The sequence below is a fragment of the Pogona vitticeps genome, chromosome 1 (assembly GCF_051106095.1).
Source record: "Pogona vitticeps strain Pit_001003342236 chromosome 1, PviZW2.1, whole genome shotgun sequence".
In the NCBI taxonomy this organism is placed as follows: domain Eukaryota; kingdom Metazoa; phylum Chordata; class Lepidosauria; order Squamata; family Agamidae; genus Pogona; species Pogona vitticeps.
This window is the reverse complement of record NC_135783.1, coordinates 36,500,547-36,528,422: the sequence shown is the minus strand read 5'-3', so window position 1 is coordinate 36,528,422 and position 27,876 is coordinate 36,500,547. Positions and strand designations below refer to the sequence as shown.

Sequence of the window (27,876 nt, the reverse complement as noted above, 5' to 3'; positions counted from 1 at the left end):
CACAATATTTCACATTCATAAATCAGAAGTGTTTTTTTAAAGAACTGAATAATACACAGCTACACCCAGCAATTACTCCTCACTGATACGTCTCTGAGATGCAAAGAAGCTTATTAAATTGAAGTTGCTACCGATAGCTACTGCCTCACTGATCAGGCAAACTCACCATATTCCACTACAGAAATGTCTTATACAACACTGATTTTGATATAGGAAAATAAATTGCTGTGCGAACAAATGAATGGTTCCAGAAAATTTGTATCATGGGTTTTTAAATATTTTATATGTTAAAAAATACAGCAAAAATATTTTTTGTTTGAGGAGGAAAAAATAGACTGCAGGACAACACTGGTCTAGGTTTACTTGAGAGCTGCTCCTGGTTCAACAATGTCTTCACTGGAGTGACAGTTCAGTTTGACAACTGTTAGCACCTTCACCTTCACTTCAGTCGTTTATTAAAGACAGAATCATACTGCAGAAGAAGTAAAACAGCAGGTTACTGATGTACAGACAAGCACAACCTAAAAGTGAGAGACTATTCCCACTTCGCCATCTTTATTTTCCCAGTTATGTCAGCAAAATGATTTCAGTGGCCCAAATCCTGTTGCTTAGGGTAGTAAATTACACTACAGTAGGTCCATTGAATCAATGGGGATTTGGTGACTCAACTGAGTGCCACAGATTAAAAAAATGACTTATTGTAGCATAGTAAATTGTAGTTAGAGTAGGCTCGTTTGAATCAATTTTATGGAGGAGCCGGCTTACTAAATTCCCATTTATTCAATGGGCCTGCTCTAATGAAATTTACTACACTAAACAAGAGGATTCTGGCCGCTGCATTTCATTACTATAACTTAGTTTTAACAGAATGGTATTGGAAGTTCAAAATAAAACATTTTATGGTACAAGTAATCCCATCAGTCCCTAACTATTTCACCCCAAAATTACTAAAGCTAATTTTATTCAGGTACAACTCAAAAGTGTAAAGCTGCTTTCATACTCCATATAAAACATGTTAAAGTCTAGACAAACCCCACTGTATTAAGACCAAATACATAATGCATGGCTGGTGTACCACTGTGCATTGCTTTGACAGACTTGCCTTCACAAAAAATGTATACGTCAGCAGCCCCCCATTTCAACAGCATTTAACTTTCAAGACTGCACTTTCAGGTTGCTCCAGTTCCAGGAGCAATGCCCTGTACAGCACAACAGAGATTATGAAACCTTGGTTTGTATCCCAAGAATTCTACACCAACTTGATTGTAAGTTGGTTCGAATGACTTGAATCTACCCAGGAATCCAGCCTTACCTGCCAAAATCATCTACAGTATATGCAAGCTGTGAACATCACATTGTGATCTGTCAAATAGGTGCAAGTAGCATCTATTCCAAAAAGCATTCAACACATAACACAATACTAAATAAAATGGAACCTTACATTTTAGGGTAATTGAAAGTTACAGAATAAATGTATAGATTGAAATTTATATACAGAGACCAGGCCTGCTTGCACCCATATAAAATATAAAGTTAATCAAAAGCCTAACAGTTTGTGATTAGATACTTATTTTAAATTATATGCTCAAGGAACATTTTTAAACAGGTAAAAGAACCACCACCGCTCTGGCAACATGCTTGTTGTAGAAGTTAAGTATTGTCTACACAGCAATGCCTACCAAGCAAAACAAGGAATTTTACTTTTAAAAGCAGAAAAACAGCTAGAGATTTCTTGCAGCAAATTCTAAGCACTAAACTACAGTTTTCAAGATTTGGGGGTAAACCTGTATCAGTTAATGGTACAAAACCAATAGTAGTTTAAGTATGAAGTCAATCGACCCGGAATTCCATGGTGCCCTCAACGAGACGCACATAACATGCTTGAAATACAGAGAAAGTCAAGTAGATTTACGGAAGACATTATGCCCCCCTCAAAAGGTAAAATGCACTCACAAATGTTTCCCAATGAGAAGGATACCCAAGACAAAGTTAGTGCACAGTCCTCATAAGATAATTATTTCGGGTGAGAATTTTTATGACATATTTTCCCCCTGCAACCTATGTTTGAGCTTATGGGTGAGTGACAACATTTTTGTTGAAACATGAGAAAGGACAGATTACTCACGTTTGAACTTGTTTATGGCAGTGGCCATGCTACATACTACTATGTGAACCTATCCATTAAAAGATAAACATTGGGAGCTCTTCTCAATAACAGCTAAAGATGCTTAAGGAACCACATCTTTGCTATTGGTATTAATAATGGGAATCACAAGATTATATTTTTATGACAATTCAGTGTCATTTTGTAAAGATTAAATGTAAACTATAAAGTGCACATCAGGTTAGTTTTATCATAGAAAAGTGAAGTAAGAAGGGGCCCACAAGGCCATCAAGTCCAACACCCTGTTCAATGCAGGAATACAATCAAAGCATTTCTGCCAGGTGATTATCTAAGTTTTTCTTAAATGCCTCTAGTGTTGGAGCACTCACCAACTCCCAAGGTAACTGGTTCCACTGTCTTACTGCTCTAACAGGATGTTTTTCCTGATATTCAACAGAATTCTGGGTTCCTTTAACTTGAGCCCATTGTTGCATGTCCTGCACTCTGGGATGATCGCGAACAGATCTTGCCCCTCCTCTGTATGACAGCCTTTCAAAGATTTGAAAAGTGCTATCATATCACCCCTCAGTCTTCTTTTCTCAAGGCTAAACATCCTTGTCACCCTTGTGTGAACTTGTTCCAATTTGTTAGCATCCTTCTTGAAGTGTGGTGTCCCAAACTTCAAGTATGACACTTGATCTATCCAGCCCACACCTAGTTGGCTTGCTAATCAAGATATCACGGGGCACTTTGTCAAAAGCTTTGCTGAAGTCAAGATACACTACATCTACAGCATTCCCTCTATCAGGGAGGTTACCTGATCAAAAAACAAGATCTAATTAGTTTGGCAGGATTTGTTCTTGGCAAATTCATGTTGGCCTCTACAGTAGTTATTACTGCTTTGTTTTCCAGGTGCTTGCACAATGACTGTTTTACGATCTGTCCCAGAATTTTGCCTGGGATTGATGTCAGGTTAACTGGCCTGTAGTTCCCAGGTTCCTCTTTTTTGCCCTTTTTGAAGATAGGGACAACATTAGCCCTCCTCCAATCCTCTGGCACCTCACCCGTTTCCCATTATTTCAAGAAAATAATGGATAGCGGTTCTGAGAGTTCCTCAGCCAGTTCCTTCAGTACTCTCGGATGCAGTTCATCCAGCCCTAAAGATTTCAACTCGTTCAAGGTGGTAAGGGATTCCTTGACTATTTATCAATCTCTAGCTGCAATCCTGTCCCCCCCCCCTTGTACTTCCAATTTGTTTGGAAATTCATAGTCTGTCTTATGGGAAAAGACTGAACTAAAATAGGAATTAAGCACCTCTGCCTTTTCTTTGTCATCTGTTATCATTTTTCCATCTCCATTGCGGAGCTGTGCCACGATGTCTTTTGTCTTTTATATATGATACATCCAGGTTTTAATCCCCTTCCTGGGAGAGCTCCAGTATAATACCCGTCACTGTAACATTATGTGGCACTCTAAATCTAGGAACTGGTTGGAAAGATGTTTGCATTTACAAAATGCAAGCAAAAAACCATGCAGGTGAAACTAAAAGCTGTACAGATTTTAAAAGAAAATAAAAGCTAATTTTACAATGATCCTAACAAGTTTGTAGGAAGGCATGCAAGTAGGCCTTCTTAAACTGCAAGACCTGAGACTTACCTGTAAAGGTACATGAAAAAACAAAGAAGGTGAAAGCCTAGTTTAATCATGGCTTCCTTCATGTGCGACTTTAGCTGCCCTCGATTATGGATCTCTGTAGGATCAAATACTCCCATGTTTCCACTGGGAACCATAATAAACCTAAAATTTTTAAAGGAAAAGTGTTTCAATACTTAGCTACAAATTCAGCACCGAGATAACAAGAGTTCAAGTACTGTACAGCATGTCAATAACCTGAGACTCAAAAAACAAAACAAAACAAAGATATATGTATATCCCTAAACGAATACAGGTAATTGGAATCAGTAGGACAAGAAACACTTGCAGAGAAGAGATTTTGTGGAAAGAATTGGTTTGATGGCCTCAGAAAGACTGGTTTCATTTCAGAGAGACAAGTGCACCTTGACGGAAGGCAATAATCAGAAGGAGGAACATAAACATGAAACAGAATGACAGAACAGTGAGCCTGTGCATAAATATTCCAAGTTCTAGCTGCAGTGATATTGAACTGGAAAAGTTTTCTGTAACAGAATTTTTTCTACCACTTAGTTTATCTGCTTGAGGGAAGAGCCCAAGTCTCTATTCAGTGACATGCAAATGAACCTGTCTAGAGATGGACACAAACTACCTGTTCAATGGTTCATAATTCTTTGGATGCACAAGTGTTCTGTGGGCATCTCAGCTTCTTTCCCCACCTCCTCCAGTGGGCACCCACTCGGAGGCAGCATCTCAGGCTTCTCTGCCCTACCAGTTCCTCCTCTGAGTGGGCACCCACTGGACAAGGCGAGGGAGGGAAGCTGGGGTGTCAACAGAATACCTGTGCATCCAAAGAAGGAACCATTATGAACCGCCAAGCCAGCAGTTCATGCCTATCTCTAAATCTGACCATGCAACATAAGTTTTCTTTCTCCCTCTTCCCCAGAATTTCCATGTGCTCTGTAACTTTGCTCCTGGGGGTCCTGCAATACTCTGGTGTAGATCTCAGCAGTTGCAAAGAGGAGAAAATCTGTTTCACCAGCAGTATCCTTTCTGCTAGCAGACAGGCAACACTGAATACAATTCTGTTTCTAAAAAGGCAAACTTTCATAACATAGAATAACAATCAAATTAACACCAGCCAAATGCAGAGTTGTACTTTTTAAAATGTACACAAGCCTAGTATTAGTTCTTGGTTTAACTGCATAGCAGTCAGAGTTCATGTGCCTCAGCAGGACTCATTGACAGTGATGTCTACTCTGCCTGCTCTCCTTTTACCTATGAGTCACTGCTGATGCTCCATCCTTATGACCTTAACAGTGCTGGCACCACTGTAGCCCATCAAACAACATATTCTCCCAAAAGGCCTACCTACTCCCCAAGGGTGGGTGGTGGTACTCTCTGTATGAGAGCTAATAATCTACTTGATTCTTATTAGTTCAAGGTGGATGTCAGTTCAAGCTTCTTGCAATTCACTACTATGGAGTGTTTCACTTTTTGGACACTTCAGAGAAGAGTAGGAAATTTACTAACTGTTGGCTGGTGGGCAGACTCAAGGGCTGCTTGACTTCCACTCAAGATCACTGCTGCAATTTGCTGAGGCCTGACGTGACAAGTGGGCCGCAGCAGAATAAGAACATAAGGAAAGCCATGCTGGATTCAAAAATCCTACCTAATCAAGCATCCTGTTCAATCAGCAGTCAACCAGGTATACAAGGGAAAACCCAAAACAAGATGCAGTAGCATCTTCCTGCTTTCCAGAAACTGCTGAGGCAAGGATCGGTGGAATTGTGAAGTTTCAACTCACCCCTTGTGCAAGCAAGATATACATGTATACATAACCATACATGCATAGCTGTTGAGCATACTCAAATTAACATACAGTATTAGTAATTTTCACACTTGGAAACAAGCTCATGCAGTAGGTAATTTTCATGGTACTTCCATACATACAAATTGCTCCAGTCAGGCACAAAAATTATATTTATGTGTGATCAGTTACATCAGAATATTGGTAGGGATATAAATCTCCCACCAAAAACAATGCAGGACAGAGTGGTGATGTCAGTATTTATTGGAATATTTATCTCATTTCATTGATCACTACAGTTCTTGCTTCCTTCCACACATGGCTGTCCTCTGATAGACAAGAGACAAATAGGTTTCAAGACAGGCTATATTAACATTATTCTGAAATGTCTTCAATAATTCGCATTTGGCTATCTCAACAAACAAAAGCATAACACCTCAATGTATTTAGATTGAGAACATGACATTTACCTATTATCAGTTCTTCCTAACAAGTGGCCATTTAACAAAATAATGGAAAAAGATACCATATAAAATGAATTTTTGTACACACAAAAAGCAAAGTGCATGATTAGCATAAAATCAGTCCACTCAGCTTCCAAAAAATATTTTTGAGAAGCAGTAATTCTTTTAAAAGATGCACAAACAACCCTCAGTGAACCTTACCTATAGATGTTCCAGGTTGCTACAGGTAAATTGAGAAGGAAGATGAACCAGTGCAGTGAAATAAGCATTAATACAGTGACAATGGTGTGGCCAATCAACTCAGGGATCACCCACTGGAAAAAAAATATTTTAGGAAATCAATATAACATTCTGTGGGAATGTTCTAGATACAAAATACTATAGCAATTTGCAGGATCCAGCCCTCCATGTACGAGATGATGAACTAAAGAACACTGCAATTTGCCATAACTAACTGACAAAGTGTAGAGGTGCATCTCAGTTGCGTGCCTAGTCACGTGTCTAATAGTGAGGACAAGATGTGCCCTGGCATTTCATTAATTAGTTGCAGCAGGTTACACAAACCTTAAATGAATACCAAGAGCATTTCAGCCAGTAGATGGCTTGAGATAATCTTTGTTCCCCTGAGAGTAAGAACTTATCTCTGATCACAATCCTGGAGTAACTTCAGTTTACTAATGAATAGTTATAGGTTATGCTGTCAGCATTTAGAATAAATATCAAATGACAATTTACAGAGATGCAGTTGTGCAAACCTGCCTGGGCAACAACAAAAACTAAAAAGCAAAAGTACTGTGGCAAATTACACACACCTCAGAAGAACACCAACAGGATTCTGGTCAGGGAACTTTTTTTTAATTAACTCATATTCAATTTACTATGCACCCGTTTCAAAAGAGATGACACACACGTAGCCTATACTGGACTATTTTAATATACAGGGGTGCCTCACTTAACAACATTAATTTGTTCCAGCGAAATCGCTGTAGAGTGAAAATGTCGTAAAGCAAAATTAAAAAGCCCATTGAAACGCATTAAAACCCGGTTAATGCATTCCAATAGGCTGAAAACTCACCGTCCAGTGAAGATCCTCCATAGGGGCGGCCATTTTCGGTGCCTGTAGAGTGAGGAATCCGTCCTTAAGCACAGCGGGGGAGCCATTTTGAAACCCCAACGATCAGCTGTTTTGATAGTCGTAATGCTAAGAATCGGTTCCCAAAGCAGGGAACCGATCTTCCCAAAGCAAAAAAATGCCATTTAAAACATCATTTGTGCGATCGCAATTGCAATCACAAAAACATCACCGTGAAGCGGATTCGTCGTTATACAGGGTAATTGTTAAGCGGGGCACGACTGTAGTGGCCATTTTGTAACCTTTTGTACAAAAAGAATGCCTATGACTAGTTTTTCATACTAATAAAGAGCACAACAGTACCAAACCTTAAAGCCAATGTTAAATAGAATTTCATCAGTTAAAATAAAGAAAATAAAACTTACTTTATTTAATTTTGAGCAGCAAGATCTAGCATTAATGTAGTCACATTCCAAATCTGATAATGTAATTATCTGAAGATCAAGATAAGGAAGTAATGCATTGTATTTCAAAGCTCTAACTGGGATTTTTTGTGCAAGAGCTAAACAGGCCTTGTTACTCACAGGTAGATAAAATAGTCGAGCAAAGTTCACATAAGCTATTATTGTAACAAAGACTACAGCATAGAATCTTCACAGACCAAAGGTCCTTTTCAAAGACGTATAGATTACTTTCAGATTAATATCATTTTACCTTTGTGCCAATGTAAGAAATCAGACTTCAAACTCAATATAACTTGTATCCTAAATATTGCATGGCCTAGCATTCACACAACAACCGCTATGATCAGTGTCATGATAGTTCAAGGAAAGGAGTCTAAGGTGTCCAGAGTCATACAGGTTTCCAATCATACCTGGAGTTATATTGCCAGCAGTGGCAGTAGTTGTATCTACACAACAACTGAAAGATCACAACAGTTTTAAATTGAAGTTTTGAACTATTTTCTGCAATTGCATGACTACAGTGGACCCTTGACTTACAGACGGCTTGACTTACAGACTTTTTGAGTTACAGACTTCTCTGGCCGCAAAATTTAGGTTTGACTTGCAGACTGAGATTTGACTTACAGACCAGAAAAAAACCAAAATGGAACAAAAATGGCCTGTTACGGGATTAATCGGTTTTCAATGCACTGTAGGTCAATGGAGACTTGACTTACAGACTTTTTGACTTGAGAACCGCCTTCCAATACAGATTAAGTTCTCAAGTCAAGACCCCACTGTATTTCCTATTTTAACACCATCATGTACTGGTCTCCTTCAGGAACAGCATTAAAAACATCCCTTTATGCAAGATCATACACATCCCTCCCTCCATATCCTTTTTTAGAGCAACAGGACACTACACTGTTCTAGGTACTACAATTAAGGGCACTAGTCACATAGTATGCTAATACACCACGTCCCACACATAATATTCAGAGAACAGTCAAGTTTTTTTAAAAAAATGTCAGTTTCATACAACTCTGCCTGAAAGTGTCCTATGAAGATATTACATTTTATATTACTCAAACATCCGGGGGGGGGGGGGGAACCAGAATATTAAACTTCTTTTCAAATGGTTATTCCTCAACCTGTAAAACACAGAAACCATACTGGAACCTCAGCTACAGGTAAACTCAAGTACTTCAGTTTTTGAAAATGTTTAAAGGCAATGTTTAAAGATTTGACCTTTGCACCCTAAGTCATAAAATACCAACTGAAATACTTACATAATGCTGGAATGATAAAAACACTCTTGGCACATTTGTTGGATTTTTTTTTCCAATCAAATTAATGAGTTATTCCAAGTAGATGCATCTACGAATCAGATAAAGAGCAGAAACAAGTAGGCAGCAACATATTAATCTCACTCCACACTTAAGCTAATGTGTTGCAACTAAGATAAATCTCAATTGGTCGTGGTTGTTGCTTAGAAGCAGCTGTGTTTTATACTGCAAAACTAAACATCAGTATTCTACAAAACAGCTGAGCAGCCACCAACATTGCTCCGCTACTACATAATGGTCACATTTTACATGGTAAAGGTTCCCCTTGACAATTTTTGTCCAGTCATGTTCGACTCTAGGGAGCGATGCTCATCCCCGTTTCCAAGCCATAGAGCCAGCGTTTTGTCCGAAGACAGTTTCCGTGGTCACGTGGCCAGTGCAACTTAGACACGGAACGCTGTTACCTTCCCACCAAGGTGGTTCCTATTAATCTACTTGCATTTGCATGCTTTCGAACCGCTAGGTTGGCGGGAGCTGGGACAAGCGACAGGAGTCGATCTTACAACTGCTTGGTCTTCTGACCCTGCAGCACAGGCTTCTGCGGTTTAGCCCACAGCGCCACCACATCCCACACATTTTACATGACTATAGACAAATACTGTAGGTGTTGTGGTCATATTTTAAAAATAATGCGTAGAATATTACCTTCATTTCACGCTGTTAGGCAACTAACCAAGGACCACAACAGAGAGCCAGGGGTGCCCTCTAGAAAAGCAAAGCGTGCTGCTTAAAAAAGCCTCATATTTAAACATGACTGCCAGAAGGACCAGAAATTGCCCCCTGAGGAGAGCACAATACTATTCCACGCAAGCAAGTAGGCAGGCTAAACGTAGTTTCTGCGTCCAGCACAAAAACGCAAGTGGGCAGACAGAGGAACGAAGCCCACATTTCTAAGCCAACACAGATCTTCACCCGTCCTCTGCAAATCAATAAAAAGTTAGCAAACAACATCAAAACCTGCATCCCAGAAACTCTGGAGGGCTTATTTTCCAGTCTATGTAAGGGTCACTCTTAGCGATGGGCCCAAGAGAAGCACACCCTATTTTCAAGCTCCAGAACCTCTTGCTGAAGTGGGAAGGAATCCGAGCAAAACCTCTCCATCCTCTTAGTCCATTCCTCCCCCCCCCCTCAACACATTCAGGAAAACTGATAATTCACTTTTCTACCACGCTCAGAGGCTGCTTTTAGGCCAAGTTGCTCCCGATTCCCGCAAAAGGCTGGCTGTGATTCCCGCACTGCCCACACCGAGCGACCGACCCACCCACCCAAACGCAACCTCTTCTCGGTCTCCTCTATCAGCTCTTCAGGAGAGACCTCGCCACGGTCCCCCAAGAGACCGCCATTAACGTCCCCGCCCCACGGAGTTCCTTTCACGGCCCCGACTTTCCGTCCCACCCACGGAGCCCGAGAAAAGGGAGGCGTCTCGCCCGCCCGCTCGCCCGCGCCGCCCTCCCCGAGCGCTTGGCCCCACAGGGCGCGAGAGGATACGAAGTAAACGGAAAGGAAAATCAGGGCACAGCAATCAATGAGTGAAAAGATAAACACCACCGACTCCATCCCGCCGCGGAGACAACGCCTTCAGGGTCCTCCCGGCCACCGTACGTTGCCACGCCCCTCTGGTGCGTCGGGGTGACCGTACAACAACCCCCTCTACACGCTTTCGATTCCAGGGACTGTTCTTCCCCCCCCTCCGGCCTGTAAAACATTATCTTGCACAGCACTCTGGGAATTGTAGTCTTCTTTTAACCCAACCCAACACGGGAGGTGGAGCTAAAAAAAAATAGCAAGGACACTCCATTACGTAGCTCTACTAAACCTGCAAAGAGAAGGGGGCGGGGTGAGTCGAAGAGGTATTAAGATCAGAGAGCAAGGTCCCCTACGGCTCGGCGGTTTATTAGCTGTTTAAAACAGTGCCTATATGGATGGTCTATTCCTGGGTCCAATTCTGTTCCCTCATCTTTTACTTAAACGTAAGTATTTGGGATGTCTTTTGAAGTGACTATTTTTTTACGCCGGCGGCGGAGCCTGCAACTTGACAGCTGCTTCCCTTGTATTCAGGCATTATCTCCAGCAGCCCTTGGGGCTTCTTCGGTTGGGAAAGGCGAGGCCTCCCTTCGGCGTGAGGGGCGGAATCTACTGTATTGGGAGCTGCCATGCGGAATCGTGGGGGGAGCCACTCATTTGTGGGGGATCCTCGATTGAAGCAAAGAGTTAAGGAGGTACGGCCTCGTCTTTCCTCTTCTCGTCCTTCCTTCGCGGGCTCTCTTTTACTTAGACCGTCGTCAGCCCCTGGGCCTGAAAGGGGACGTACGGTTGGTCGGAGTCCGGACCTTATTCTCTATGGTTCTTGGCCTTTCTCTTTTGGGGCGAAGGAAAGCGTGCCTCTGAGCATATTTAGACCTCTCCTCCCTCACTATTCCGAAAAGAAGGGGTAGGGAAGAAACCAGCCTGAAATCCGGGAGAAACGCTGGCAGTTCAGGGTTGTCAGGGGTGGGCAAGGTGAGTCAATGGTCTGGTTAATGATGAGGCAGCGACCGATGTCCCTCTGACCGCCTTGGTCTCAGTACGTTTGCCATAAACTAGAACTGTTGTACATCTAGCGTTAGGAGAAATCTGATGCTGTTGGGCTGAAGTTAATGGTTTTGCTCTGCAAAGCAAGCGGTCCTGCCGGTCGGGAGAATTTATATATAGGTGATCAGGGGTGTATGCAGTTTTCTCTTTATAGGACCCAAGTGTCTATGCGTTGTTTGCCATGTGAGTTTTGGAGCTCAGATATCTATTTTCAGTAGAAAGATACTGTCTGGAATTTAACTTTGGGATTTTTGCTATGGCCAGATCTTCACAGTGAAATACAGGTGTTGTTAAAGGCGTCCAAAGCCAACTGGAGGAACTTGTCTGATGTGAAGTAGGCTTGTTTGCAACGGTACTTATCAGTTGATTGTATGCATCTTAAGAAAATTGTTTTAGAATCTTTGCTGTAAATCTGAAAATGGCTTTGTTACAAGTGTGTGGAAAAGGTTAATGTATAATGCAGCCTTAGAAGAATGAGGAACAGAGCACATTGTTACGGTTTGTGTTGCAGAATTTTGAATTTCTAGTTAAATTCCTCTAGCTGCACAGCAGAAGTTCAGGAATTCACCCAGCAGAATAGTTTTAAGTTGCCCAGAATAGTCCACCCCTTTTCTCATAAAGCTTGCACTTATAGTCTCAATAAGTCAGAGATATTAGTAACAGAAAGAATAAAGGATTTCATTACTTATAATTCAACACCTCAAACAGCAAACCAATAAACATGAGTCCTTTTCAGCAACAGACTGCCAACAGACTACAGAGAGGGAGAAAGCACTGAACGGGGGAGGGGGGCTGTCTTTGAATGTAGAGATAGGTGGGAGCAAGTGTTGGATAGATTGACAATACCCCAACCCAGAAAGTTCCCTCCCAGTCCTGCCTACTGAAGGCAGTAAGGGAACCTGCAAAAAACTCGTAACAGTTTGAAACAAGCTAATTTCAAATTGTGGTTTATGAAGGTGACTTTTTAACATGAACAGTAGTTAAAATTACCAACAGTTTGAATGACCTATTACTATTGAATGAGTCTAACTTCAACCTTATATTCTGTCATAGGTAGATGATGCTGTAGTTTGCTCTTTGAAATAGCAAACTACCTACAAATTGATTTTGCAAGGAGTCACTCCAGCATAGCCATTTTAATTCAACAGCTGCTTTTCTAGCTCCTTGCAGATATTTATTCTGGCCTGTTCTTCTTTGTGGCCTCTGTGAATGCACACAAGTGGGTTGTTCTGCACCTGGGTGGGACTTTTCGGAAGTTTCTAGAGCTTAAAAGACATTTGACAATGAGACATCCCCCCCCCCCCCCGTGGAGCGCAAGCTCTGCCCTCCAATCTTCCCCTCAGTTCCTTTTTTCCACTGCGTGGTTAGGACGTATAGGAACAGTATAGAGCATTAACTGCAGGTATTAATTTTCTAATATATATCATTACTTTCCAATTACCTTAGATTCTTACATAATTATTATTTTACATCTCCCTGTAATTAGCTTCTAATTTCCCCCCCTACAAACAATTTTTTTGACTTCCTGCATTTCTCCCCCCCCCCTTCCCTCAACAACAGTTTCCCTCCTTCCCCCTTTTTATGGCACCTCAGGGACCATTTAAATGGTGCGTTCTTTGCCAAAGAAAAATCCCACTTACTGACCGGCACGATATATGCTTTTGCCTCAGGGAGGAACATTAGACCCAGTTGTGCCCTGAATGTAAAAAGTTAACAAAACCTGCAATAAAATAACCATTACAATGTCTATGATCACATCTTTGGGAAACGTCTCTTCAACCAGCTGTGGAGACACTTACCTCACCAAAAGACTCAACACCATCAGAGCCAGCTCGATTGATGTCAAGCCCGACAATTCGATTGATATCCAGCCCGACGCCAACCCCGACAAAGCAAAAGGAACCATCCAAGGGCTCTTCAAAATCTAGTTTGACGTCAATCCCAAAGGTTCGAACTCACTCAGATGAAGCCACTAAAAAGAAAAAAGATAAGGACAAATCATCAAAATCTAAAAAGAGATCAAAATCAACACACATAGAGCCACCACAACCTATTCCTCCTTCACCAATATTAGAGGAATTTTCAAGGGAAGCTCCCATTTCAACATCTGACAGAGACAAGCATAACTTAACTTTGGCACAACCAGCACTGTGAATAGCTAGCCTCTCTCCTAGCACAAGCCACTCACAGGCTGAGATCCATTCCAGCCCGGCCTCGGCTCTTTCCAGCCCTTGACTATCAGGGTGGGCATTGAGTGTGCAAGCTTTGGGATTCGAATCTTCCCAGCACTCTCCTCATAAAAACAAGGAGAAGAGAAGGCATATCTCTCCACCATGATATATCCCTCGACATGGAGAGAGATATTACTATCCTGAACACCACCAAATCTTTCCAACACCAGTCTATCATCATGGGCACCACTATTATGACCCATATTACCAAGGGATGTAACCTGACACTATGTACTATGACGAACCAAGAAGAGTACAATATGCCTCACCACTGAGGCATTCAGTATCAAGGTCACCATCACCTCCACCTTGATGTCACCGCCCAATGCATTCGACCCAACAACAGACTCTTCTACCATCAAAGTCTGCCCTTAAAAGACCCCTCACGATATCAGAAACATCGATGCCGAGTGAAAGAACAAAACGGTCAAAACAATCATCCTTACAAGTATCCACAACCTATGTTGGCCCATCTCCACATAGTGGTACCGAAACTCAATCAGGCCTGATTCAGTCTCATTAAAAGAAGCAATGCCAATAACATCTACATCTAGATTGCAACGCTCACCATTTTCTCTTCGACATCATTGCTGACTCCACTGAATCTAGAGAATCACCTCCTAATCTCCCTACGCCCACACCCGACCCAGAGAAAATCACCCTCAGAAGATTTTACATCATATTCTCAATCCTCAGAATGGCCAAAGTACTGCAGTTATACATCCAGGAACCACCTACTCAAGAAAAAGATCAAGATAAAAATCCTCCACTAAGCTTGACTCTAATACCAGCCATTTCGAACTAGTAAAGGACTCATGGGATAAACCTCCATCGTCCCTCCAAATTCCACACAGAGTGGAGAACCACTATAAGACTCATGGTCCCAATGCAACATTTCTTCTGAAGCACCTGACACCTAATTCAATCGTCGTAGAATCAACTCGATACGAAACAAAACAAATCATCAGTAGCACCAACGAACAAGGAAGGTCGTAAAATTGATATTTTAGGAAGAAAACTTCATTCTCTCACCTCCTTTCTAATACGGGTCGCCAGCTATCAAGCAGCCATGGGGGCCTATCATTTTATCATGGGATAAAATTTTATCAGCGCTACAAACTGCATCAAAAACTACCAGACCTGATTTAATAAACACCTATACAGAAGCATCAACACTTGTGAAACAACAGAGAGTGGCTGCTAGACACACAGCTGATGCAGCATCCAAGGCAATGGCCACATCCATAGCACTCTGATGACACACATGGCTCAGATCATAGAACATCTTAGATGATACAAAAACAAGGATAGAAAATCTCCCATTTGATGTCACCGGACTCTTCAACTCAAAAACAGATGAACTGATGAAAAACATTCATAAACTAAGGAAGACTGGAAAATCTTACACACCATAGCAGCCCTCTCAATATCAAAGAGCACCATACAGAAAACAGCCTTATTAACAACAACATTATCCCTATCAACAGCCCTTTTGTTCATATTGGCAGCAATCTCAGGACAGATGCTATCCTTCAACATTGACATTCACCTCTCAGCCATTTCAAAACCAACATTCACAAAAGAGAAAACAGCCTTTTCAGAAACAACAACGAAAGGGGAGACTGGTTTGTCATGATCGACTTACAGAACCCTTATTTTCACATATCGATCCACCTACTACATCAAAAATTTTCAACGGAGCATCATAACAATTTTGCTCCCTTTCGGACTATCCATGGCCCCAAGAATGTTTAAAAAATGTATGGCACTGATTGCACCCCATCTCCGCCTTCAAGGAATAGTCATCTTTCCTTACATCGACAATTGGTTAATCGTAGCCCCCTCATATCAAGACGCTATCAGGGCTACAGAAATAACCTTGGATACTTTACGCAACCTAGGACTCAGAGTGAATTATACGGAATCTCACCTAGAACCATCACAAACTGACAATTACATTGGACCCCACTTCGATTCTATACAAGCAAGAGCATTTCTACTAATAGAGAGGGTCACCAGGTTAAGACAAGCCATCTGAGCATTCTGACCCATGACATCGCTATCAGCATTTGAAGCCCAATGTCTGGTCAAGCTCATGGTGTCTACCACATCTGTTGTTCAACATGCAAGGCTCAAGATGAGATCGTTACAGGCATGGTTCCTGTCATTGTTCAAAGCCATGATAGACCAACAGTCGAAACGTCTTGTCATGACACCAGAACTGGCAGAGCAACTAACCTGGTGGACTTTTCTTCCATGTCTAGCAGTAGGAAGACCATTACAGCTGTTGATACAAGTCATGACCGATGCGAGCCCTTCGGGTTGGGGAGCCCACTGCAGACAATTAGAAATACACAGTCTCTGGACAAGGAAAAAAAGGATATTACATGTAAATCACCAAGAACTACTGTACTAGCAATCATAAAAGCCTTTTGTGCCTTCTTACCAATCATCGAAGGACATGCAGTACAACTAGCCACAGACAACAGCACCGCAATGTACTATGTGAACAAGCAGGGAGGCACACACCCCCTCTGACTTCTATACCTTACCATAGAGTTATCTCCACCACATCTTCCCAGTAGCTATTCATGTCTCAACAAAAGACAATTACATAGCAGATTGATTAAGCCGAGTTCCAACACGAACACACGAATGGACATTAGACGACCATACTTTCCAGACTATATGCCATTGATAGGAATACCCATCCATAGACCTATTTGCATCCAGACACAGTACCAAGTGTCAGAGATACTGCTCTCGAGCTGGCATCGATCTCAAGTCATTAGGAGATGCTTTCATGATAGACTGGACCAAGGAGCTACTATACCTGTTTCCCCCAATACCTCTAATTCAGAGATCAATCATTTGGATCCATCAATATCAAGCAGACGCCATAATCATTCCTCCATGGTGGCCACGACAGTCATGGTTCACCCATCTACAATCCATGGCAACAGATATATTTCACCTACTGTCAATACGAACCTCCTGTCCCAGAGCAACAGAGCGATCCTCCACCCCGATGTTCAATCTCTGAATTTGACAGCTTGGAAGATACTCCCGCCTTGCGAAATGTCTTTGACAGGGCTTAAAAACCATCAACACAAAGACTATATAAAAACAAAAATGGAAATCCTTCATCGCATTTACTGAATCATGAAATTTAATGGCAATACCAAGTTACCGTACCTTTATTCTACATCTATTTGATCCTGGACTCTCGCATTCAACTCTGAAAGTTTATATATCAGCAGTTATAGCCCATCAACCTCCACATTCTCAATCATCAAAACTTTTCTCTCACCCAACTTTGAAAAGATTCCTCAGAGGACTCTTAAATATTCGACCTCCAAGACAATTACCTATACCACAGTGGTCACTACAAATGACCATTCTCTCCCCAAACCACCCTTTGAACCGATGGCTACTTGTAATTTAAAACTTCTATCACTGAAAATAACATTTCTGGTGGCAATAACATCTGCCAAACGTGCTAGTGAGCTAACAGCTCTAAGATCAGATCCACCTTACCTACAATTTCATCCGGACAAGATCACCCTATATTTTGACATTTCATTCTTACCAAAGGTTGTTTCTGATTTCCACCTTAATCAACCCCTAATTTTGCCAACTTTATTCTCTTCTCCCACTACATCCACCGAGCGCACGCTCCATATGCTGGACATCCGAACATCTTTAGCCTTTTATATCAATAGGACAAAGACGTTCAGGAAGTCCCCAAGGCTTTTTCTGTGTTTTCAAAGTCCTCACCAGGGCAATCCAGCATCACCACAAACCATCTCTCACTGGATAGTACACACAATGTCTTTGGCCTATGAGCTTTCAGGCAAAACACCTCCTGAGCATTTAAAGGCCCATTCCACCAGAGCATTGTCAACATCCACTGCTCTCCATCATGGAATACAACTACCAAACATCTGCTGAGCAGTAACCTGGTCCAATCCATCAACCTTTGTCAAGCATTACTGCCTCGATGTGAGAGCAAAGAACAATGCTGCCTTCGGCAGGGCAATTTTGACATCTCTGCCACCGTGGCGTCCCACCATCCGGTAAGTGAGCTTGTCAGTGACCCACTTGTGTGCATTCAGACAGGGCACAAAGAAGAAAAAGAGGTTACCTACCTGTAACCATGTTTCTTCTAGTGGACGTCTGTGGATTCACACAATCCCTCCCTTCCTCCCCTCTTGTCTGTCACATTGTCGATTATTATACTACCTTGACAGTGACGGACTATGGAAGGAACTGAGGGGAAGATTGGAGGACGGAGCTTGTGCTCCACGGAGGGTTTCTCATTGTCAAATGTCTTTTAAGCTCCAGAAACATCCAAAAATGTCCCGCTCAGGTGGAGAACAAACCACATGTGTGAATTCACAGAGGTCCACCAGAAGAACCATGGTTACAGGTAGGTAACCTCTCTTTTTTCAAGTTGTTAATGGGTACACTTACAAATGCCCTGAGTCTTGTGAGGAAGCAACCCTGCCTGCAGTGGTTGGCTTTCCCCCCTCCATTTCCATGTTCCAGAAACTTGAACCCTTTCCACCTATAGAACTTTTGCAAGGGAAAGCAAAACCTTATGTCAAATAGCAGACTGTGGAACCATTCTTCACTAACATGTTTGCTTGCAAGTAAGCACTATAGTAAGTAAGCACTATAGTATTCTGCCGCTAAGTAATTCCTTTTCCTTTCTTTTCATATAGTAAGCTGTATGTGTAAGAAACAGCTCTTTGTATACTGATAAGGAGATATGGCTTGATCTTCCTTAATTTGATTTTTTTAAAGTTTATTTATTACTTCTATGTGGATAATCACTTTTGCACACTTTTGCAAGATTTTGTTTATGCTTGTTTTAATATCTATTAATTGCAGTACTTGAGCAGCAGTCAGTGTGGCCAGTATGTGGACATTGGAATTTTAGCAGCAGATCTACAGAAAACATACAGGTAAGCAAGGTTCCCGTTAAGCTGGGCACACATGTGCATGACTCTGCTTCCCTCCACGCAGTGGTCTTCCTCCTCTGCACAACAATCATGTTAGGTTCAGGTTGCAACAGAACCCAGTGGGGGGGGGCGGAGTCACGCATTCACACAGTGGTGAAGCTGCGGGAGAGAGATGGAGCCCCGTCCACTGGGGCTGACAATTAGAGGGTACATGCAGGTAAGTAAGATTCCTCACTGTGCCTCCAGAGATAAGAACCAGCCTGTGTATGGTCATGGGCAAGCTGCAGAACCCTAGGGTGTATACAGAAAAAGAGAATAGTAAACCACTTATGTGTGTTGTGTACCTAGAAAATCCTGGAAAGGACTGGCATGCATCAGAATAATCTTGGGGGGGGGGGGAGAAAGTGAGGCAATTAGTTCTTTCATTTTGCTCTAAGAGAGACCCAATGGAATGGTTTTGTAAATCATGGTTTACAGTCCTGGCTTGTTTCTTTAAACCAGGGATCTCCAAACTTTTCACACAGAGGGCCACATAATTTGCTATATTTGCGATATTTTTGAGGGTTAAAGGAACGCATACGCACACCCACCTGCCTGCATTCCCACTCACTCACTCACACGCCCTCCCACATGCACGCATGTACACCTGACCGCCTAGATGGGCTAGATAAAAAGGCCAGGGCCCACAGGCAATACTTTGGATACCCCTGCTTTAAATCATTTTTTTACTGCTGACCATAGTTCTTTGAATAAAATGTTTAAGTATCACTAGTTGAAAATGGGAGTAAAATCTTCTGAACTCTTCCTCTTGGCCCTTGATAAGATGGGGCAGGAAGACTGCAAGAGGAATAGATAAATATCTTTCAAAATTCAATCAATGAACAAATTCCGAAAACACTGCCATGTTGGACTGAACAATGACATACAGGAAGAATATCATTTGTTATTGTAAGCCGCCCAGAGACCTCTGGGTAGAGTGGGCGACATATTAATTAATTAATTAATTAATTAATTAATTAATTAATTAATTAATTAATTAAATAAATAAATAATTAAATAAATAAATAAATAAATAAATAAATAAATAAATAAATAAAACAGGTAGCAGTTCTGTAGTATCAGTATTAGTTCTTTTTATGCATCCAGTATGAATAAGTGACTTAGGTAATTTTTAGTTCTTTTTCTACATTAAAAAGTATAATATGTGGAAAAGGCTCTTAATAAAGTGTTAATATTTTAAATTGGTTTTCAGTGCTGAGTATGGAAGAAGAAAAAGAAACGCTTTTAGAATACAGGTTGAGAAAGGTGAGTTTGTTGATAATATACTTGAAGGGAAATTATTACATCAAGGGTTGTCTAGGGCAGTGGTTCTTAACCTTTGTTACTTGGATGGTTTTGAACTGCAACTCCCATAAACCCCAGTCAGGACAGCTGGTGGTGAAGGCTTCTGGGAGTTGCAGCCCAAAACTCCTGAGTAACCCAAGGTTAAGAACCAGTGGTCTAGGGCACTGGTTCTTAACCTTTGTTGCTCAGATGTTTTTGGACTGCAACTCCCAGAAGCCTTCACCATTAGCTCTGCTGGCTGAGGGTTCTGGGAGTTGCAGTTCAAAAACACATGAGTAACAAAGGTTAAGAACTACTGGTCTAGGGTTATCCCAAAGTATTTTCAATAGTTTAACAGATGTATACAGATAGTCACCAAATAGGATTCAGCTAGTTTTAACCCTTAGGCAGCAGTCTGTTTGGGCAAATCCTTCTCACATCTAAGTAGATCTAGATCTGTGTTGTTCATGGTGTTTCTGGCTGTTTGTTTTATTAGATGTTAATTGGGATTTGTGGGTTTGCATCTTAGAGAGGGACTGGGGAACCTTAGGCCCTTAAACTGTTTTAGACTACAACTCCCATGATCCTTCACCATTGGTTGTGTTGTCTGAGTTTTCAGGGGTTGGTTCTCCATCTGCCATAGAGGATAACAACTGATTTTGTCTGTGTTTTTCACTTTGTATAGTTTTTGGAATTATCAGTGATGAACTCAAAACTGAGGATTTAGAAACTTTGGAAGATGAACATTCGGCAAAGAAATCAAGACTTGGACGGCAAGAAAAGTAACTTCAAATTATATAAAAAGAATTAGTATTTTTTTAAAAACAAAAAACAAAAAAACCCCAAAATCCAGGTCAGAATTCTATTGGCTTTTATGCACATGCAAGAGGAGCAGCTGAAGTTCCCAGAGCTAGTTGACTACGTTTTTCTTGCATGTCAGTTCTGTGCTTGGTCACTTGATATCTTATCAAATAGCCACAATTATAACTTCTACGGTGACACATCTCAATATCTAATAAGACTTCTGCCACTGGGTAAATAATTTTCCCCTGGGACAGCTCTCAGCAGAACATAGATGGAGGTGATAACACCTTCCTCCTGTAGCCCCTCCTCCATGTACTCCCCCTCCCAAACTGGTCTGTATAAGTGAGGGAAGCCTTGGGCAGACCTGGGAGGAGATCTCTTTATAGACAAGTAGTTGCCCCATTATTTTCATATCACTTCTTTCTTTGTATCTTGAGCAGATATTGATCCCCCTCTGCCATTCAGTTTCAGAGGTAATTATGGCTAGGAATAACTTCTGGACAGCTGTCTTTGCAAACATTAGTTATTGCCATATCATATTATGGTTTTAACTGTGGTTACAACTCTTTGGAGCTAATATTTTATTAACCAGATGTCCTTGGAGGGCAGTAAATTACTTTGTTATCTGATTTCTTTGATGGAGACTTTGAGATTGTCTTTCTTAGTGAGGGAGGCATGTTCCCTATGTACATGGAACATTTTAAAGAGCTAGGTTTTCTCCTTTCGAGTCACATTGTGACAGTTTGACCCAAAATGGAAACATTCTACCAGTTATGTGAATGGTTATAATTTTTAGAAATGGTATTAAACTTCACAATTTTGGAATGTTCTCTCCTTTCTCCTAAAGTGATTCAGAAAGCTGCATGGGTTCCTCAGATACTGATACAGACCTACCTGTAAGTCTGTCTGCATGTGTTTATTCTTATAAAATACGTTTAGCATTATTTGTATCAAACATTGTTTCTAATTTCAAGATCAGACTGTGCAATGAATGTAGAGGGTAACAGCCTTAAATCTGTAATTGGCAAAACATCTTTGTCCAGTGAGCTACAAATAAGTGGTGGTGGCACTGTAGACCAAGCACCCTGTGATACATAAATAACTCCTGCCATCTAGTGTCTCAGGAAGGTTTTTCTTGTTACTGAGAGGGAGAACATCTGTGGCCCTTCAGGAGTTGGTAGATGCTCAGCAGCCCTAGCCATCTTGAGTGGTCTAGAATGCTAGAAAATGTAGTCCAATAACAGCTGGGTCACAGATTCCCCATCTCTCTCTATAAAGCAGGAGGTTTGTGCTGAAAAGAGAGGCTCCTGCTCTTTGTGCAGCTTATAGATACTGTCCTGCCAGTTGGCTGTTTGTATTGGATATTTGTAGGAGAGCTCTACATGGCCCCTTACCTCCTCAGCTATGCAGTTAACGTGTTCACCAACACGTATATGGATATCAAAGTTTGCTTTTGCTTCTCAGTCACATGCGCAGCCTTAGTACCTCTCAGTGAAAGACATCGCTGGGACAGTTGTGTACATAGTCTGCAGGCCAGCACCATGACGTAGGCAAAGTATGGCTGGAACCTGAAAAATGTGGACTGTTACAATCTAATAGATCAAGTGTCAGGTGGATACACAATTGGCTACAGAATAATACTCAGAGGGTGATGATTAATGGGGCCTTCTCTAACTAGGAGGAGGTCACAAGTGCGGTACCCCAAGGGTCAGTCCTGGGCTCAGTGCTCTTCAATATTTTTATTAATGACTTGGATGAGGGAGTGCAGGGAATGCTTGTCAAATTTGCAGATGATACCAAATTGGATGGAATAGCTAATACCCTAGAACAGGGGTCCCCAACTCCCGTTCTGTGACCTGGCCACGGCCTAGGCAGGACCGGGCCGCGGACACAGATCCCCTGCCCCCCCTCAAGCGCACTCCGCCCCTGCAAGCGTGACATGCCCCATTCGTGCGAGTGCGACACCCCCCTGCAAGCACAAACCCCCCCCCACATGTGCACGAGCACGACACCCCCCGCGAGCATGACAGCCCTGGTGTGAGCGTGCCACCCCCCCAACCAGTCCACAGTTGGGAAAAGGTTGGGGACCACTGCCTAGAAGACAGAAACAAAATTCAAAATGACCTTGATAGGATGGGACACTGGGCTGAAAGCAACAGAATGAAATTCAACAGGGATAAGTGCAAAGTACTGCACCTCAGAAAAAGAAACCAATTGCACAGTTACAAGATGGGGGAGACCTGGCTCAGCAAAACTACGAGCAAGAAGGATTTTGCCAACAGTGTGATGTGGCTACAAAAAAGGTAAATGCTGTTTTAGGCTGCATTAATAGAAGTATAATTTCCAAATCCCGCAAGGTGCTAATCCCCTTCTATTCAGCACTGTTTAGACCTCACTTTGAGTACTGTGTCCAGTTCTGGACACCACACTTCAAGAAGGATGTTAACAAATTGGAACAAGTTCAGAGCAGGGCGACAAGGATGATCACGGGGCTGGAAACCAAGCCTTACTATTTATTATTTATTTAATTTATATGCTGCCCACTCTACCCAGAGGTCGTATGAGGAAAGGCTGAAAGAATTGGGCATGTTTAGGCTGGATAAAAGAAGACCTAGGGGTGATATGATAGCACTTTTCAAGTCATACAGAGGAGGGACAAGATCTGTTCTCAATCATCCCAGAGTGCAAGACACGCAACAATGGGCTCAAGTTAAAGGAAGCCAGATTTTGGTTGAATATCATGAAAAATTTCCTCACTGTTAGAGCAGTACGACAGTGGAACCAGTTACCTCAGGAGTTGGTGAGTGCTCCAACACTAGAGGCATTCAAGAAAACTTGGATATAGTGTTGCCTCGACTTACAAATTTAATCCGTTCCAGAAGATGGTCATAACTCGAAATGGTCATAAGTCGAAGCACAATTTCCCATAGGAATGCATTGAAACGTGATTAATCTGTTCTGTGCGGGGGAAAAACCACTGCAAGACCCTTCGGAAACATGATTAATCTGTTCTGGCTGAAGGGGTAAACAACTCAAAAAGCAAACAAACTCTGCAAGACCCATCACAGCACAGAAACATAACTGACCCCAGCCCAAAACCACGGTGCAAAACCCACCCAGAACGTTTTATAAAAAGCAGAAAGCAGCACCTTATCTTACCAGGCAGTCCGAAGCCTGCTCCAATCACACACACTCTAACCGCTGGGGCAGAAGATCTACAAAGAAGCAGCCTGTTCATCACCAACGGTTAGCAGTTTGAATTTCCCACCTTCTCCCCTGCCCTTTTTTCCAGTCGTAACTCGAAGCTCCAATCGCAAGGCAAAGCAAAATTTTGCGTCTGGAGCTGGTCGTAACTTGAAATGGTCGTATGTCGGGATGTTTGTAAGTTGAGGCACCACTGTATTCACCTGGCAGAGATGCTTTGATTTGTATTCCTGCATTGAGCAGGGTGTTGGACTTGATGACCTTGTAGGCCCCTTCCAACTTCATTTTTCTATGATTCTAAACAGTAACTTTTCAACGTCTGTCAGGGGTGTAGAAGAATAGAAACAAGGAGAATAATTGATGAATTCTCTTAAAAATCTAAAAGTCCGATTTATAGTTGTCTGTACTTAAGGCAATATATTCTACCTTGCAGAATTTGGAAATAAAACAAATAGCTACCATAGATAGAAAAGAGAATATCTCTTTCTAATTTATAAGGTGGTAAGCTTTTGAGGTGAGTTTAAGCTGACCATGAAATATACCATTTTCTCTGGTGGCTCATAAATTTTGAAATTGGCTTCCCAAGACAGAATAAGAGGTCTGTTTGGTTGCTATATTCAAATACATGGTGAAAATCTTTGTTTCTCAGCAAAAAAAGTTTTTATTATCTTCCAATTTTCTTTTTTATGCTTAATTTTGATTTTCACCTTTTTCCTCTGTTGCTTTAATTGCTGCATGTTTTTGTCTGTAGCATTACATTTTAAGTGTACTGTTTTAGAGATTACTGTGATTTAAATGTAAGTTTAAAACAGTTTTTGTAAGCATACTATTTAGTATTTTCTATGTATAATTTGCAGTCTGTATTATTTGAAAAATCCATCTTTAAAAAATCAATTGTGTATATTTCAGCCCTCAAATCACATGAACACATCTTTATTGACCTTATACCGGAAAGGAAATCCAGACTCACTTCAAGCCTCTCCTAAAAATGTACAGACAGAATCCGACACAACTTCAAAAGTGGTGACATCTGGATTAAATACAGTCCCTCCTCAAACACCTTCCGAGACCAGAATTTCTGAAGGTGGATGGTTTATTGATAAAAACCCAAGCAGAAAAGAGGAAAAATTTTTCATTGATCTTTGCGGAGAAGAAGAAAGTGATAGTGTTAAACAGATTGCTGAGGTACCCTTTTTCATATTAGTATGACTTTCTTTATCTTACATGTCTCATCTCAAAACCACATACAGTGGTGCCTCGCTTAACGGCAATAATCAGTTCCAGGAAAATCGCCATTAAGCGAAAACATTGTAAAACGAACATAAAAACCCCATTGAAATGCATTGAAAACCTTTCAATGCGTTCCAGTGGGCTTAAAACTCCAGCGAAGATCCTCCATACGGCGGCCATTTTCACTGCCTGTATAGCAAGGAATCCATCCCTAAACACAGCGGGGAGCCATTTTAGTTACCCCGTGGCCATTTTGAAACAGCCGATCAGCTGTTTAAAAATCATCGTTTTGTGAAGAATCAGTTCCCGAAGCAGAGAACCGATCATTGCAAAGCGAAAGTCCCCCATTTAGACCATCGTTTTGCGATCGCTATTGCGATCGCAAAAAGATAGTCGTAAAGTAGATTCATTGTAATGCGGGGCAATCGTAAAGCAAGGCACCACTGTAGTTACATAGACTCTAAAGCTTAATTCTTATAATACTTTAACCTTCATCACCCAAAGCCAGTGTGTTTTCACACTCCTCAAAAAATTTATATTCAGAATGGAAAAACAGTTTTTCCAATAGAAAACACTCCTCAAGTTTAGCCATTCCAAACTGTAATGGTATCTAACAATCTAATTTCTTTTTTGTTTTCCCTACCCTGTTTCCCCAAAAATAATATCTAACCTGAAAATAAGCCCTAGTGTGATTTTTCAGGATGGTCGTAATATAAGCCCTACCCCAAAAATAAGTACCAGTGAAGTGAAACCCTGCCCTCCACCCTTGTGCAGCAACCAGAAGAAGATGACATGACTGTATTTGAATAAATGTAGATTGCTGTACATGAAAAAATAATAATAAAACGTCCCCTGAAAATAAGCCCTATTGCGTTTCTTGGAGCAAAAATGAATATAAGACCCTGTCTTATTTTCGGGAAAACATAGCAGTAGTTACCCTTTTAAGTGGTGCCCCTTCCAACCCAGCCCACACTAAAAACCAGTTTAATGAGCCATCCTCTCATTCTGTTCTCTGCTTTGGGCAGTGGCTATTCAAAGTTGGATGAAGGTACAGTTTGCTGCATAGGAGCACTTTTTGCAATATTGGTCAGAACCATATTGGTGATTTATACTTTTATAAGGAGAATTGCACGTATCTTGGCATGAAGTTGCTGCTCATTAATGAGATGCTGGTTGCATTCCTGGGCATTCACCTGATAAAGCAATGAGGTGCTTACTAAGAAACATAATCAGCTTCTTGTTAATGAGCAGTTATTAGCCACCAAGATTTGTGTGATTTCCCTTATACAAAAGTACATTGCTAGTAAGATTCTGGCCATTAACTTTCTCATTCTTGGCTTTTTCACAGAGCGTGAGAATGTCCCTGCAAAAGTGCTGCTCAGGAGAAGTCATTTAAGAGTCCCAAGCACGTCAAGTGACTGTTAATGACAGTTGATATATTTTGTGTGTCACTTAGGCATTGTAATCTACTCTCCGTAACAAAATGCTGTTTTATGTTGAGATAATCACAGCGTTGGCACAAGTCCTCTACTTTAGCCAGTCTCAAAAGCACTGCTCTACTCACCTGCATAGTGGAATTCAGTGGGTGGTTACTTGTGAACAGGCATTTCAGTAGTAGCCCTTCCCTGCAAATTTTGAAATGCCTTCCCCAGATAATCTGATCTGGTACCGTTTTCCCAAAAATAAGAACCTAACCTGAAAATAAGCCCTAGTAGGATTTTTCAGGATGCTCGTAATGTAAGCCCTGCCCCAAAAATAATCCCTACTTAAGTGAAACCCCGCCCTCCACCATTGTGCAGCAACCAGAAGAAGATGAAATGACTGTATTTGAATAAATGTAGATTGTTGTACATGAAAAAAATAAAACATCCCCTGAAAATAAGCCCTAATGCATTTTTGGGAGCAAAAATTAATATAAGACCCTGTCTTATTTTCGGGGAAACGGTATCTCCTCCATCCTAAACTTTGTTACCTTATTTTTAGTATCTTGCTATTCATTTGCTTGCCCAGTTGCACTTTAAGCTTATTGTTCCCTCTTGGCACATATAAAGGTGTTACTCTTTTAAAATTTCTCCTTAAAAGAAGTACAAAGCTATGTTTAGGTACCTAGTGTGGAGAAACTGATAAAGGAACAGACTTGGACTCTTGAGACCAGGGTTCGAATTCCCACTTGGTCATGGAAACTCACTGTAGGTGTGGAACTGTAAAACAGCTCCTTAAATATCTCATTTACCTTGAAAGCCCTGTTAGGGATCTCCATAAGTCAGTTCCAACTTGACAGCACATAACTAAGCTGTGTTTATGGTATTGGTTTTAATTTTCACTGAATGTAGCTAAATACTGATTTTGTTGTGTTCAGTTTTGTAGTTGCATGTGTCTTCCTAGTAGTTTTGGTTGTAGGGCAACACATGGTGACATAAATTAGAGGAATTCAATACATAGTGAATTAAAGTGTGAACAAGACTTAATGCTTTACCCAAGCTTTTTTGCTTCTTTCTTTGTGCAAGAGATGAACAAGACAAAGAGTTGAGAAACCAATATTTATGCAAGAGAATGAACAAACCAAAGTGTTTTCCATTATTTGTAAGCTAGGAAGTTATATCTGATGACTTGCAAATGAGCTTTGTGTTCTGTTTGATTATTGTCCAAACAGAGCCATGAAAAAAATGGTTATGTTG

The 27,876-nt window shown here is 41.3% G+C and overlaps 2 protein-coding genes across 7 annotated transcripts in view; one reads left to right on the top strand and one right to left on the bottom strand.

Moving 5' to 3' along the window:
- Positions 1-255: 255 nt before the first annotated feature.
- On the bottom strand, positions 256-10,575 carry CNIH4 (cornichon family member 4). Of its 4 annotated transcripts, none has more exons than XM_020786567.3 (5): positions 10,360-10,575; positions 7,508-7,576; positions 6,212-6,324; positions 3,761-3,901; positions 256-472 (listed from the first exon to the last, which is right to left on the bottom strand). In XM_020786567.3, exons 1-5 carry the CDS (start codon positions 10,426-10,428, stop codon positions 445-447), a joined length of 420 nt encoding a protein of 139 aa, XP_020642226.1. In that variant the 5' UTR covers positions 10,429-10,575; the 3' UTR covers positions 256-444. The 4 variants fall into 4 exon arrangements, with proteins under 4 accessions (XP_020642226.1, XP_020642227.1, XP_078239117.1 ...); XM_020786568.3 differs by having other exon boundaries at positions 7,086-7,576; positions 10,360-10,486; XM_078382991.1 differs by lacking the exons at positions 7,508-7,576; positions 10,360-10,575 and adding exons at positions 9,517-9,790; positions 10,137-10,246.
- Positions 10,576-10,630: 55 nt separating this feature from the next.
- NVL (nuclear VCP like) overlaps positions 10,631-27,876 on the top strand; it is a 65,789-nt gene continuing 48,543 nt past the window's right edge. The window contains exons 1-7 of one of the 3 annotated variants that reach the window (XM_078382988.1): positions 10,632-10,841; positions 10,930-11,090; positions 18,567-18,640; positions 19,890-19,942; positions 20,646-20,742; positions 21,612-21,660; positions 24,878-25,153. In XM_078382988.1, coding sequence (XP_078239114.1) covers positions 11,025-11,090; positions 18,567-18,640; positions 19,890-19,942; positions 20,646-20,742; positions 21,612-21,660; positions 24,878-25,153 — 615 coding nt within the window. In that variant the 5' untranslated portion in view covers positions 10,632-10,841; positions 10,930-11,024. Of the gene's footprint in view, positions 10,842-10,929; positions 11,371-18,566; positions 18,641-19,889; positions 19,943-20,645; positions 20,743-21,611; positions 21,661-24,877; positions 25,154-27,876 lie in introns of those variants that run through there. The other 2 variants (XM_020786565.3, XM_078382989.1) reach the window with 2 other exon arrangements.

What these genes read in the sequence shown, in the direction of transcription:
- CNIH4 (XM_020786567.3), bottom strand. Translation starts at nt 10,428, where the DNA reads ATGGAGTCGGTGGTGTTTATCTTTTCACTCATTGATTGCTGTGCCCTG. An exon ending in GCTGCTCAAAATTAAATAAA is followed by an intron (nt 6,325 to 7,507) that starts GTAAGTTTTATT and finishes TTTTTTTTCCAG; the next exon opens with TGGGTGATCCCTGAGTTGAT. An exon ending in TTTTTCATGTACCTTTACAG is followed by an intron (nt 473 to 3,760) that starts GTAAGTCTCAGG and finishes CTTCTTCTGCAG; the next exon opens with TATGATTCTGTCTTTAATAA.